Raw genomic sequence first — 13,093 nt, 5'->3', positions numbered from 1 at the left:
GACGTTTTTTCCATGTTTTAAAATGTACAGCTACGGCCAAACATTTTGCATAATCTAGAATTTTAGGATTGCGATATAATTAATAAAAATAAACTACATGAATATAATTTAGATCTTTTGTTTAACATCATTTAATCAAATAAACTACAAAATGAAAACTACAAAGCTATATATATATATATATATATATATATATATATATATATATATATATATATATATATATATAAATTCAGTATGTTAACGTAACATTGTTTGGCAGGTTTCATTCGACTTTATGAGGCAAAATTAGTTAATTCTATAGGGTGATGCAAAACTTTTTGCCATAGCTATTTGCTGTTATCTAATGTTTCCTTCAGTCTGTCACTCCCATGGACACCTAGAAATTGTTACTTTCCTACACAGGGAAGATCTTATTGCTTACTGTTAAGAAAAACAAATGGCTTTTATGCATGATATGACTCAAATGCAGGGCTGAAATTCGCAGCCGGGTGTAAACATTTGAAATATGAGTACCAATGAATAAATACTTTTAAAATGTATACATATCGGTACACGATACATTTATGAATACAAAATAAGCCTTAAATAACTGATAAAATATAATCAATTCACCGTAAACAAGGAAGCTGAAAATACTGAAAGCTTTGTACCCTCTGCTTGTATCACTCAGTCATGTGCTGTAATATAACACTAAAGTTAAACCTTAAATGACAAGCATTAAGAAATATTACACTATGCAGTAATTGCTGTAGAGAGGGAGTTTTGTTTCAAGATATCGTAAAAAAGAGATGATGTTATAAAAATGCTATAACAAAAAACAACTGTGCTATGAAAAAATGATTAAAAAAAGGTCTAAGTCAAACAATGCTAAAATAGATATTTATGTAACAGGCACTACTACTACTACTAATGATGTACTTGACTTGGCCATTTTAATCTCCATAGTATACTTTCCAGTATCCCTGGCATTATGGCTTCAGCACAATAAACAAAGTGGCAAGAGACACATTTTCATAAAATAACATTGCTGTGGTTTACTTAGGCTTTTTTTTTTTTTTTTTTTTTTTTTAAAAAAGCTGTACACGCAAGTGAAAAACGTTTATCACTATACATAACATGTACCTTGCAAGTTGGGCCCGCGTTTGAAAAGCGTGAAGCACACCTACATCTGTATCCCGATTCTGATTCATGTGCAGCAATGTTAATTTCCAATAGTTCTCCACTGCACGAAAGGAATTAATTATTAGTTAATTAAAATTAATCCATACCGCTGATTTCACGCTGCACTGCTAAGATCTTCTCTCGTTGATCAACCAATGAGCACTGACACAAAGCGAAATGGGTGGAGATTTGTGACTCGTGCCAAAATGAAATCTGATCAGAATGAAAGCTCGGCCAATCAACATGCAGTGATTATACTGACGTTAATGGTGGCCAGTAGCAGCTAACAGAAACAGAAGCAGTATGAGGAAACGTAATGCAAGCAGCACGAACTGTGCTGAATGAAAGCGCATTTGAGAAACATTGCGCTAGTGGACTGTGTGAGTGGATGGAATGCATCCGCGTTGGATGAAAAGCAGATTAAATAAGTCCCGGTACTCGGTACCGGCATCAAAATAAGTCCCGGTATAGAGTACCGGCAGAATTTCACCCCTGCTCAAATGAAAATAAAACAGCTGTTTAGCCGGGTTCTCTACTTAACCCTGTTCTAACCCTGTTCCATTCTGCAGATTTCTATTTACAGAAGCAGTTCTTGAACTCCACTGTCTCTTCCTCACAAGCGGATGGTGCCATTGCAGGGTAGGTACCCCTCACCAGGGTGAGTTCAGCCAGGCATGGGCTGGGAGCACCACAGGTAGCTAGCATGGTCTTTTTGGAAGAGGTCAGGCCAGGCCATTGGGAATGTAGGAGGTCCAGTGTGTGGTCCAGTGGTTAAAGAAAAGGGCTTGTAACCAGGAGGTCCCCGGTTCAAATCCCACTTCAGCCACTGACTCATTGTGTGACCCTGAGCAAGCCACTTAACCTCCTTGTGCTCCGTCTTTCGGGTGAGACGTGGTTGTAAGTGACTCTGCAGCTGATGCATAGTTCACACACCCTAGTTTCTGTAAGTCGCCTTGGATAAAGGCGTCTGCTAAATAAACTATAATAATAATAATAATAATGTATCCAAAACTTGACACACTCAATTAGTTCTGAAGAAGATCAATGTTATGGTCAATGTTGCCTTAGAGCACTAGCCAAAACCTTTTTCTGTTTGGCAGCCTGGCCAATTTCTACCAACGCGAACAACGTAAAAAATTTTTAAAAAAAAAGGTATTTGCATCATGAAAGTCTGATAAACTCTTTTGCTACTTCCAACTTCAGTTTCTCACTGGGCATAGTTTAAGGGATTTAACGTCACACAAAACTTTGACCTACAACCGGGTCAAAAAGAAAACCGTTTCCAAGTTGAGGAGGTCACTCTCACTATTAAGACGCTTGAAGGCTGCAGCCAGTGTCCTCCGCTGGGGGTGTTTTTAAAGGAAGTATCCCTAGCAGGGGGCAGATCAGGTGCCTCTGTGTGCAGCATGCATCTGGTTCAGTGCTGCAGGAGAGTAACCGCGGCAGCTGAAGCAGCACCGGGAGGCGCGGCAGAGGAAGTGCTTTGTGATTAGGACAGCCGCTTTTGTCTGTTTGATTTTAAACCCTGCAGCTTTGACTCTCTCTTATCAGTCTTAATTGCTTGGCAGGGGTTCCCCCCCCTTCTTAAAATGTTTTAATAAAATGCAGAATGAATCACTAGAATATAAAGGGTTCAGTATGTTTTGTATTTCCTGTCTGTGGATCTTCCAGTCCAGGACAGACAGGTCCTTTAAACATATTCAGTGCAATGAGTTTTGTGGTCTCAGACTGGTCCTGCAAGATGGGGTTGATTTTTCTAATAAACTGGGCAATTTAACTGAATAGTTACTGTGTTGAGCCTCATTTACTGAGCTCTTTGTCATTTGTTCACCTTCATTGGTAAATGGTTTCCCAACACCTATCTAGCTGCCATATTCCTTTTTGCATCTGTGAAATCTGGTCTTCTACTGAGTGAGCAGCTTTGAGGTGTGTGGCTGTTCATCATAAGATTTTAGTTAGCTCACTACTATCACCACAGAGCCAGCGAGAGCACATCCAATTTTTTCTTACACTGTTCCAAGCTTCATAAACATAAAAAAAAACCCACAACGTAGAATTATTTTGATTTCGATTACTTGAAGATCCTAAAAATAGAGCCAGGTGTCTGGGGCCGCGGGCAGATCATTTGAATCTGGAAAAGGCTCCTTTCAGCATTGACGTCGTCATAGGCCATTGCTTTTATTTTTAGACACCGGCCCAAACTCATTTAATGGCCCTTTTGTATTTGAGTGCACTCGGTTATGTAACCGGATTATTCTTTAGTCTTCATTTTGGGACAGGAGGGAGGAGGCCAGGGGCAGACACCAGAAATAGGCCTTTGCCTAATTGTTCTCTTTTTTTCGCTCTGTATCCCCTTCAGCTGCATGCCCAGGTCTCCGACCCCATCATCCAGTTCAATGGCTTCGGAAGCGACTTTTCCGCCCCCTGCAGAGAAGGACACGAGGTCCGATCACCAGAGCACAGCAGCAGACGAGCCCCAACCCCACTCAAACAGCCAAGCGCCAAAACCAGTTAACACTGATCCAGGCAAAATCCCAAAGTGGCTCAAACTGCCAGGTATGTTCTGATCATATTTAGTTATACTTAAAACAAAAAAAAAAAAACTTTATGAAGTTTTTTTTGTGTTGTTTTTAGCAGTGCTAAATATACTGATACTTTTATCGTAACAGTAAAGTTATCTTTGTCTCTTTTTGTACTTCTTAATGTATGCCAATGTAATTACTTTAATATTATCTCCCTTTTATAAGCCAGCTCTGCCCTGGCAAGTGTTAGTTTGATGGAATTAAGTAACTAAAAATACCGGCTCTTAACTGAAAGTCTGCATGTATTTCTGCGTATTTAATAAATACGTTGGCCAAAATATTTGGCTACTTTACGTGCTATAGTAGAAAATATTACAGCACCCCTAATTTAGAATTACCATAGAGGATCTTTTAAAGAACTGTAATACACCGTAGCATGCATTTGTCGTAACAAAATAAAATCCCATCATTTTCAGGGCTAAATGCTTTTTGTGAGACGCTATTATCTGAGTTGTTGTTTATGAACTGTGTCTCACTTGATACAACAATGGCTGTATGTTTTTTGAAATCTGTTCCCACTAATATTGTATGGCACCTTCCTCACAATGCGCTGCACTGCACCACATTCTTATCTCGTACCGTGGCATCATGGTTAGACCACAGGACTTCCTGTTGCTTTCCACTAATTTGTTACAGCTCATCTCCAAATTCTTTGCTTCTGAGCTGTCAGGAATCGACTTTTTAAAAGACATAATGAGTCAAAAGATAAGGATGCTCTAACATCAAATTACTTTATTTCCAAAATGGTCTCCTCCTTTTAAGCCGCATCAAAGCAAGTTCTCCTTTACAGAACCATTGTCTTTTTTTATTTCTGTATGATTCAATACAGTAATTGAATATCAGTTTTGCCTTAATTGCCGTACTGGTACAGTAAGTCTTTCTGCTTGTTATGGATGTTGATAGAGCCAACAGTGTGAGTAAGATTCGGGTCAGGTTTTAAGTTTTACATCTAATGTGGTTAAGCTGGATTTCAAAAAGGATATGGATCTCACCTGCACAAATTATCTTCAATCTTTTGATATTTTAGAACCACTTTAAAAAAAAAAAAAAAAACACAAATATTTTTTTTAAAGCAGCAGTAGTTTTTAAGGCAATACATTGTCTCTTAAACTGCAGATAAATCTTTATCTTAATAAAAAATGAATTGCATTTTAATTTGATTGATTGGCTATTCTTATGGTCAACTTAATGTGGCAGAATTCTAAAACTTGCCCATTACCACTAAAGTTTTCCACATTCTGGCTTACAAATCTTTTTTGTGTTTTCTGCATTTCAGTAAATGTATTAAAAGGGGTGTACAAAATGTAACTTTCAGAAGTCAGGGCATTGTTGGTGCAAAGTATTTTTTTTCCTTTTATAAATATTTTTTGTTTTATAAATATTTCCATTGCTATTAAATATTCAGTTTACCACATTGTAACGATCTGGAAACCGCATTACCGTGATCGATGATGTATCGCCTGAATCAGCGTGTTGGGTAATTGTGCTCAGCACTTGGCATATGTTCCTGTTTTTGTTAATCAGCAAATTGCATTGAAAATATCACACTCAATCTTACAAAGTGGTTGTGCTATTTTCAATCCTTTTTCATTTGAAATTGCAAATTGGATCTTTTGGTATTATTATAGCGAACTATAGGTTCCTGTTTATTTATAGATATTTTAATTACATCAAGTTAATTTTAATCATCCAGTATTCCTTGCCCTCAAGCATTGAAAGACCTAAAACAAATTAAACCAATAATGACAATTTCATTAATACAACAGGTATTAAATAACCTGATATTGCAGAAGTTGCTGCTGTCTAAATATTTTCTAAATACTGTCCAGTTGCTCCATCTTATATACACTGAAAAATGATATTAAAAAAAAAAAAATCTAATGCAGGTAAAGCTAATTATCATTTTGTTTTGTGTTTTCAGGAAAAAGATGAAAATCAAGGAAGATGATTGTAGAATTGCAGGAGCTGCGAGATGAAGTCAGATGTGTGACGCTAGGGAAATGAAGCACTTTTAGACTACATTATGAATGTCAAATGTTTACACTTCAATGAAAGACATTTGTACAAACCTGCATTAACTAACAGTTTTACAATAAAATGTATAGTAAATGGAGATGAACGCTGGTCATTTTTTAAACAAGTGTAACGTATATTGTTGGTAAGCGAACATGCAAGTGATTTACTGTTTAAATGTTTCATCTGTGTATGATGTACACGCTGCCCGTCTACTAGCTTAGCAGGGGGATGTCTAGGAAGAGGTATACCCTACCAATAAAAACAACCTCATTTTATACCAATAATATTTACAAAGAGACTGTTGACTTGTACACGATAAGTCATAACTTTTAAGATGAATTTACTTTGGATCTGTTTTGGTATTCTTAATTATAACCTATTTATTGCCTTGCTCTGTAAAATCAGAGAAAAAAGAAAAGGTGAAAGAGGGATTATTAGCCGTCCCCTTTTTAAATCTCTCCCTGCTGTCAATCAGTAGTTCTATATACAGCAGGAACTTTCTTTCAGAATCTTGATCACAGTGCTCCTCAAAGACACAGTCACCGGAACAGGCCCCTCTTCTCCATCTGGAAATCGTTTTTGCGTTTGTCTGAGACGGCTTGGCATTGGTGGTCAAATGCTAAAGCCTGGCATCCCAGAGCTGAGATCAGTACTGTCAGCCTTTAATGCTGGATCAAGAAACTCGTACCATTAGGAACACTTACTCATTTTACCCAAAGTGCTTTCATACGTTTAATAAGATCAGCTGTAATTTGTTCCACTAAAATACACGAGGAGTGAAATCAATTGAATGCAGAATCTATGTAATGAGATTAAATTAAATGTCATTCTCTCTACACCACTGCAACCTAAGGATACAAGCAAGTTTAAGCATTTTTTTTAATACATGTATATTGAAATGTTTTTAAACTGGCCAATTCTTCAGCTAAACCATGTGATTAAGGTAGCCTATTGCAGATTAAACATATATATGGTACTATTACTTGGAGGAAACCATTTAAAATAAAAATATAAATTGGAATAAAAGCAATACTACTAATAATAATTACAATAGAATCATAGCAATAATAAATAATAATAATAATAATAATAATAATAATTCAAACCTTCACTTCATAGTGTAAATTATATTTGTTTTTCAAAATGAGAAACACAGATCTGGAAATAAACACAACAGGCATTTTATTTTAAAAAAGACTGGTTATTTTGGAACTTGAGCAAGTTTTTTTTTTTTTTTTTTTTTTTAATTATTACATTTTACATTACATAAAATACAGGAAGGTAACTGTGTTCAATAGAAGAGATGCTTATTATATATTGTAAATGAGTACTGCTTTTTTGCAGAAATACACTGTTATTGATAGGTGAGCAGAACCCTCAACTTAATGTGCACCAAAGCACCTAAAAGATGTACTGTATCTTTCAGTAATGGATCAGCGGTGAATATACTGCAGTAACTTTATTCAGGTGTGTGGAGTGTTAGAAAATAACCCATGCCTTGATCCTTTTTTTTTTCTTCTTTTGGCAACATAACCTATTGGAAATTCCACTACTTAAGACACTAAACAAGGTGAAATAAAGTTTACCTTTCTTCATTCCAACAGTCTATCAATACAAGTATTCTGGATGGGCACCACTCGCTGTGCTCAACACATTTTTGAAATGCTTGTAATACAAGGCTGGATGTTAGCAGCTGCTGATGGAAGTGAAATGCATGCCCCGGACTAAAAACAAAAACATGTCATGGCACAGCAGACTCTCGCTAACCCAAATCCTGCTCGTTCGAACTGACCTCTAATCAGAGCCACGCTTTCAGAATGAAATCAACTCTGACCGCAGCAGCAGAATTCTAACTGCAATATCATAATTCAATATCTACATGTACAGCTGTCTCTGTATTTGTATTCAAATGGTCATAATTGATTATTAATTAAATTATCAAAAACATTCAGGCAGTTGGTTTGTAATACGGTACAATTTACAAACTCTGAACACATCACTGAGAAGGTTTCAACTGGATTCTGTTCTAGCAAAATCGGGAGAAAAATAATTAATCTACTTTTGCCACTACTTGCCTTCATTTTTTTAAAGTATTTTCTGACGTATCCTACCTAAAGGAATGCAGCACCTTCAAACCACATCCATTAGCAAAGTATGTAAAACAAGGATGCATCATATGCTGCGCCTGTCTATGCAAGCCTGTAGATCTTTTAAGTATTATACAGAAAGTCATATATTGACTGCCAGACTTGGTAAACAAGAGTGTCTGGAAAACAATAAATTCATAAAATGTATAAATGGTGTGTGTTGTCTTTCGAACTCATCTGAGCCAACCATATACATTTAGAAATAAAATGCCTTATCGCAAAGGTTTGCTTACATGGAGCCAAACTTAATATAAACATTTCTCAGCTCCAGTACCTGCTGCTTAATATTCAGCAGCCATAGCTTAACACATAATGGTCTGTCTTAATGAACAGCATCAAATCTAAATACTGTCACCCTTTAACTGTGTCCGTCCCCTGCTGTTTCCACCCAGAGGATATTTACAGACTCCTTTACTAACATTTCTAGGTCTACAAGTTCTGAAAGTGGTGGTATTTAAAAGGGGTCTATTTTATGGTCTAAAGTGACAGATCTTATTTATTTTACTCTCAGACCATGTGTCCTGTAATGGACGTGGACTGACCGCCGGCAGATGCATCTAAGCCTGGGCAATAAGGAGAGGGTGAAATTGGCACCTATGTACACTGTGATTGGGGCAAGAGGTCCACACTCCAAGGTGTTTACAGAAAAAATGGTCCATAGCTGAATTGGAAGCAATTGTATAACACCTGTTTTTTAACTTGTCAGAAATAAAAATGGTTCCAATAAGTGAAACAACCAGTACGGAACATACCAAAATGAAATCTCCACATCATTAAAAAAAAAAAAAAAAAAATGCATTGATGGAAAGCCTTCACCATAATGTTATGGAAAATAACATCATAATTCTGTTTCAGTTCAATGTTCAATGACGTTGTCTTGTCTTGTCATTTTGATTAGTGCCATATAGATTTGCTGTAACATTTGCAATAGCAGCATACCAAAAGGAAATACTACATAAAAGAAATGACTTGCTGTGCTGCTGGTGAAATGTCTGTAATTTTGAGTCAAAATAACCTGTTTTTCCAATTCTATAAATTTAATGACCATTTTTTTAAAGTTGTAATTAAAAAGGTGTTTTTTGACAGTCCCATTAAGCTGTTTTTTTTCTTCTCCTTCTTAAGTTTAACATCTACTCGTGTGGTCCGAGCCCTGATGGCTGACACCCCCCGCCCTCCTCCTTCCATCTCTAAACCAAACAGTACACAGGAGCAGCTGAGTGAACTTCAAAGTGGCCAGAGGGGGTACCCTTGCGTTCCTGGCACTTGTCATTGTCTCTCAGGCTGGCTACTCCCTTTTAACTGTAATTACTTCCAACTGCTCCCAAAACGCTTTGAAGGGAAAGGAAAGAGATGGAGAATGGAGCGGGTGAGCATACTGCAAGCACCTGCAGCAAACTAGAAAGCACACAGGTGGGGGGGGGTAGGGGGGGGGGGGGGGTTGGATCACACTGCTGGAGCTGAAGGTTCTGCACTCATGTGGACTGGACTGGACTGTCCTTTAAAAAAAAAAAAAGAAAAGAAAAATCGACTCATTTAACGCCCGACTCATTTTCCCCACCTGCCACATCAAAAGGTCTCATGACCTCAACTGTCATTTGAATTTAACGCTGGGATTCTAAAATTCCACATGTTTTCTGTCAGCTATTGAACAAGTCAGGATAACCGCTTCAACATTCTCACTTTAAAAACAGGATTTCTTATAATAACAGATGGCTTCTCTTGCCATTATAATGGCACTGCGGTGTATCTAAAACCCTTAGCTTTCCATTATTATCTGCTAATGTTCTCCAATCCAATCCATTACCCTGTCTATATCATGTGTTCCTGCCCGATCACCTTCCTGAGCCCTGAGTGTGCTACCTTTCAGATTGTAGATGCTGTACCCTTTTAATGAACCTTTAAGACATTTTTTATTCCAAAAAGGAAGTAAGAGGAGAAGTCAAGGTATGTCCCAGCATTGTCACAGTTGTTAATGAATAAATACAGTACTATAGAAAGCAGTAATGAAATCTGCTTTTTAGGTAGGCAGCAGAATAAATAATCCGTGGTCTGATTTACAAAAGAAAAATCACTGGCCTTGTAAACGACTTGTTTACGCGCATGTTTTAAGATGTCGATTTCATGTGGTAAATTAATTTACAAGCCTCTGAACTTTATTGCACAAATCATTACCGGCTGAGTTAATAGGACTTGCGTATATATCCCTGCCGCTCTGTGACACACTTGTGCATTTTTTCCATCAGTAAGAACGCATTGATGTATTTTACGACCTTTGCCCCTCCTGATGTTTAATAGGAAGAAATCCAGCGATTCCGAGCCAAAGCCCCCCCCCCCCCCCCCCGAAAGTTCTACAGATCTGGATTCAAAAGACAATGATCACCGAAGTGATATGCCTGAGAAACAGCCTGTGCTGGGGGCAGTTTAAAAAAAAAAAAAAAAAAAAAAGTGCATTAAATAAATAAGATTATAGCATCCGATTGAGAAGAATGATATTCAAGAACAAAGGCACGTCCCACCCTAATCAGAAAGCTCGCTGATATTCAATATTGTGCCGTCCATGTAAGACTGCCACAGCTGAGCCTCCAAGTTGGTTGTCTTCATGCCAGCAGGTGTAATTAATAGAATGTTTTTGTGTCTGTTCTGAAGGCTCTTACAGTGAAGGGTCCCAACAACTTGGGTTTCTAAAGCACTGACTGCCAAAACTGGTATCACAGTGAATGTCGTATGAAGCGATCTGTTTGATCAGCCTACAAGGCGCCAGGAAAGGATTACCTCTGACAGGTTGGTGGTGGTATTTAAAAGAGGTTGGTGTAAAAAATGCACGAATAAGATCCAAGGAGTGGCTTGTCACATTGGGGTCTAAGTTGAAGTTATGGGTGAATCACCATCGCAAGACGGAGTCTAGTCAGAGATACAAAGATATAGATATATATATATATATATATATATATATATATATATATATATATATATATATATATATAAATAAAATGGTTTTCACTGGTTCCACTCCACAAGCTAGATAAGAGTGGGGTTACACCACAATTCAGCATGGGCCACAAGCGTGCTACTCCTGGAAGAAGGATCCCATTATTAACGAGATGGTGGCACGGGAGCCAAGCTATTCTGAGAAGAACGATTAGAATTCTAGAAAATACTAAGTAAATACTACAAAAGCAGCAACATATCAGACACAAAGAAACCATTGTACAAAAGGATGCACACTTCGTGAACACGAATACAACTTCATCTAAACGTGGTATTAATAAAATGATTTCTGGGGGTGCCAGCCTGCACTGTGAGGACAGAAAGGCCTGTGACAAACGACACATGATGTGTAATAATGCAAATAAAGTGGAACAATGCAGCCCTGGTCTAAAGAATTATGAGAAATCCCACATGACATGTCTATTGATAGAGCTGCTATGTACTCTTTCTATTCATGTTGGCGCCTGACAAGAAGAGCCAGTCAGCCAGGGAACATGAGGAGTGGCTCTTGTATCACCTGTAGAGAGAGCGAAGATTATGAAAGATGTTTTTGCCAGAAGGATGCAATATCGTCAGGTCACATTTTGATGTGGTTAAATGAACATCATTTTAATATTGTTTAAACAAACAGTCATGCTAGCGTTTTGGTTTAAGGCAGGGCCATTCATTACACTGCACACCTTGCTGTGGCATTTTTGCATCAGACAATGGATTCCATTCCTCATGTACCCTAAATCCTTTCATGTGTTTTGCAGAACGGTGGAATGTGTTTTCGGCAAACACAAGACATTTTAGAATACCATAATAATAATAATAATAATAATAATAATAATAATAATAATAATAATAACACAGTTACTTATAACTCATGCATTCAAAGGGTAGGTTTGACTGGTGTACAGAGCACTTAGTTGCAAGCTTTTAGACATTTTTACTTTCTGAAGTTCATTTGATACCTATTATGAGGTTGCCACAGTGAATGTTGCTTTGTATTCGTAGTATGATTTGGGGTGCTACTACACTCAAATTGTTTGCCTATTTTGGAAGATGGATGATCACATATTCTGGGATACCAAGATATTTTAGTAAGCAAATTATGCCAGTGGGGTAAATGGGCAATAAACGTACCACCCCCAGGCGTTTGTCATTTCTAGAAAATGTTTAACATTTTAGGATACCAGCACCACTGATCGTCTAGTCAGGTACACCAAGATATTAAGCAAGCAAGCTCTGCAAATGGGACAAAACTGAGCAACAAATATTCCACCCCGAAGCCCCGCAGACCAGCAAGCGTGGTTGTAATTGCTGTGCTTTCTAGGCCAGTCTTTGATCTTTTTTATATATTTTTTTTAATCAGTTTTGGAAGACAAGGGAAAAAGGCTGCAGGGCAGGAAAGTATGGATGAACAAAATGCAAAGAAGTACAGCAGAGAAAGGGCTCCTAGATCCCAAAGAAACCAGACTTGAAATAAATAACGCTCCAGATCACTGGCGTCACAATAAAACACAAGGAGCCACAGTTAGGATTAATGATGTGAAAAGGTTTACATAGCTGCGGCTGAGAGATCGTTTTACAGCACTGCCCCACACGGCAGCCTCTGGTGTTTATTCGGTAAATTCTCAGAGAGACAGCAAGAGAACAGACTTCACTTCCGTACCAACATGCCATCACAATAAAATAACAAACAATAACTTAGTCAGTTCAGTCATGCCTTCAGTCATTCATCTCTTACAGTAAAATGGTCTTCATAGAGACGGTCCTAGGAGTGGACCGTTCTTCAGAGCCCTTTCAGCAGTCTTTACAAAAGTTATTTTGTTGTTCTTGAGATCTAATTATCTATATCTATAATATAATTGACTGTAGAAGCGCCCTTTGTAGTACTGCAAGCTCTTACACTATTTAAGGACAGTGGGGATATCCAAACCCAAATCAACAGCTCAGACCTGAGCATCAGAACATTACACGAACACCGGGAAAGTAACCCAAAAACACATTAAACACACTCAATTTACACACCTAATAGAAAAACAATGTTTACTTCGTCAACAACAAAACAATACTTTTACTCCAACGCAGTGGGCTTTGTTTTCAAAAGATACAAAAAAAACCAACACCTTTTAAAGTCACAGAAGGACAAGTAATAAAAACCTAGCTGTACGCAAAAAGGCCTAAATGAAATAGCCAATGTGCTTATTT

At 37.6% G+C, this 13,093-nt stretch overlaps 1 protein-coding gene across 2 annotated transcripts in view; it reads left to right on the top strand.

The window, feature by feature from the left end:
- Window positions 1-5,859, top strand: part of aspscr1 (ASPSCR1 tether for SLC2A4, UBX domain containing) — a 53,603-nt gene extending 47,744 nt beyond the window's left edge. For both annotated transcript variants that reach the window (XM_058989830.1, XM_034039085.3), the window contains 3 exons: window positions 1,734-1,803; window positions 3,524-3,720; window positions 5,668-5,859. In XM_058989830.1, coding sequence (XP_058845813.1) covers window positions 1,734-1,803; window positions 3,524-3,720; window positions 5,668-5,678 — 278 coding nt within the window. In that variant the 3' untranslated portion in view covers window positions 5,679-5,859. The remainder of the gene's footprint in view (window positions 1-1,733; window positions 1,804-3,523; window positions 3,721-5,667) is intronic.
- Window positions 5,860-13,093: the final 7,234 nt, after the last annotated feature.

The sequence above is a fragment of the Acipenser ruthenus genome, chromosome 17 (genome assembly GCF_902713425.1).
Source record: "Acipenser ruthenus chromosome 17, fAciRut3.2 maternal haplotype, whole genome shotgun sequence".
Taxonomy (NCBI): Eukaryota; Metazoa; Chordata; class Actinopteri; order Acipenseriformes; family Acipenseridae; genus Acipenser; species Acipenser ruthenus.
Note: the sequence above shows the minus strand (reverse complement) of the source record. Positions and strands in the feature narration are given on the sequence as shown.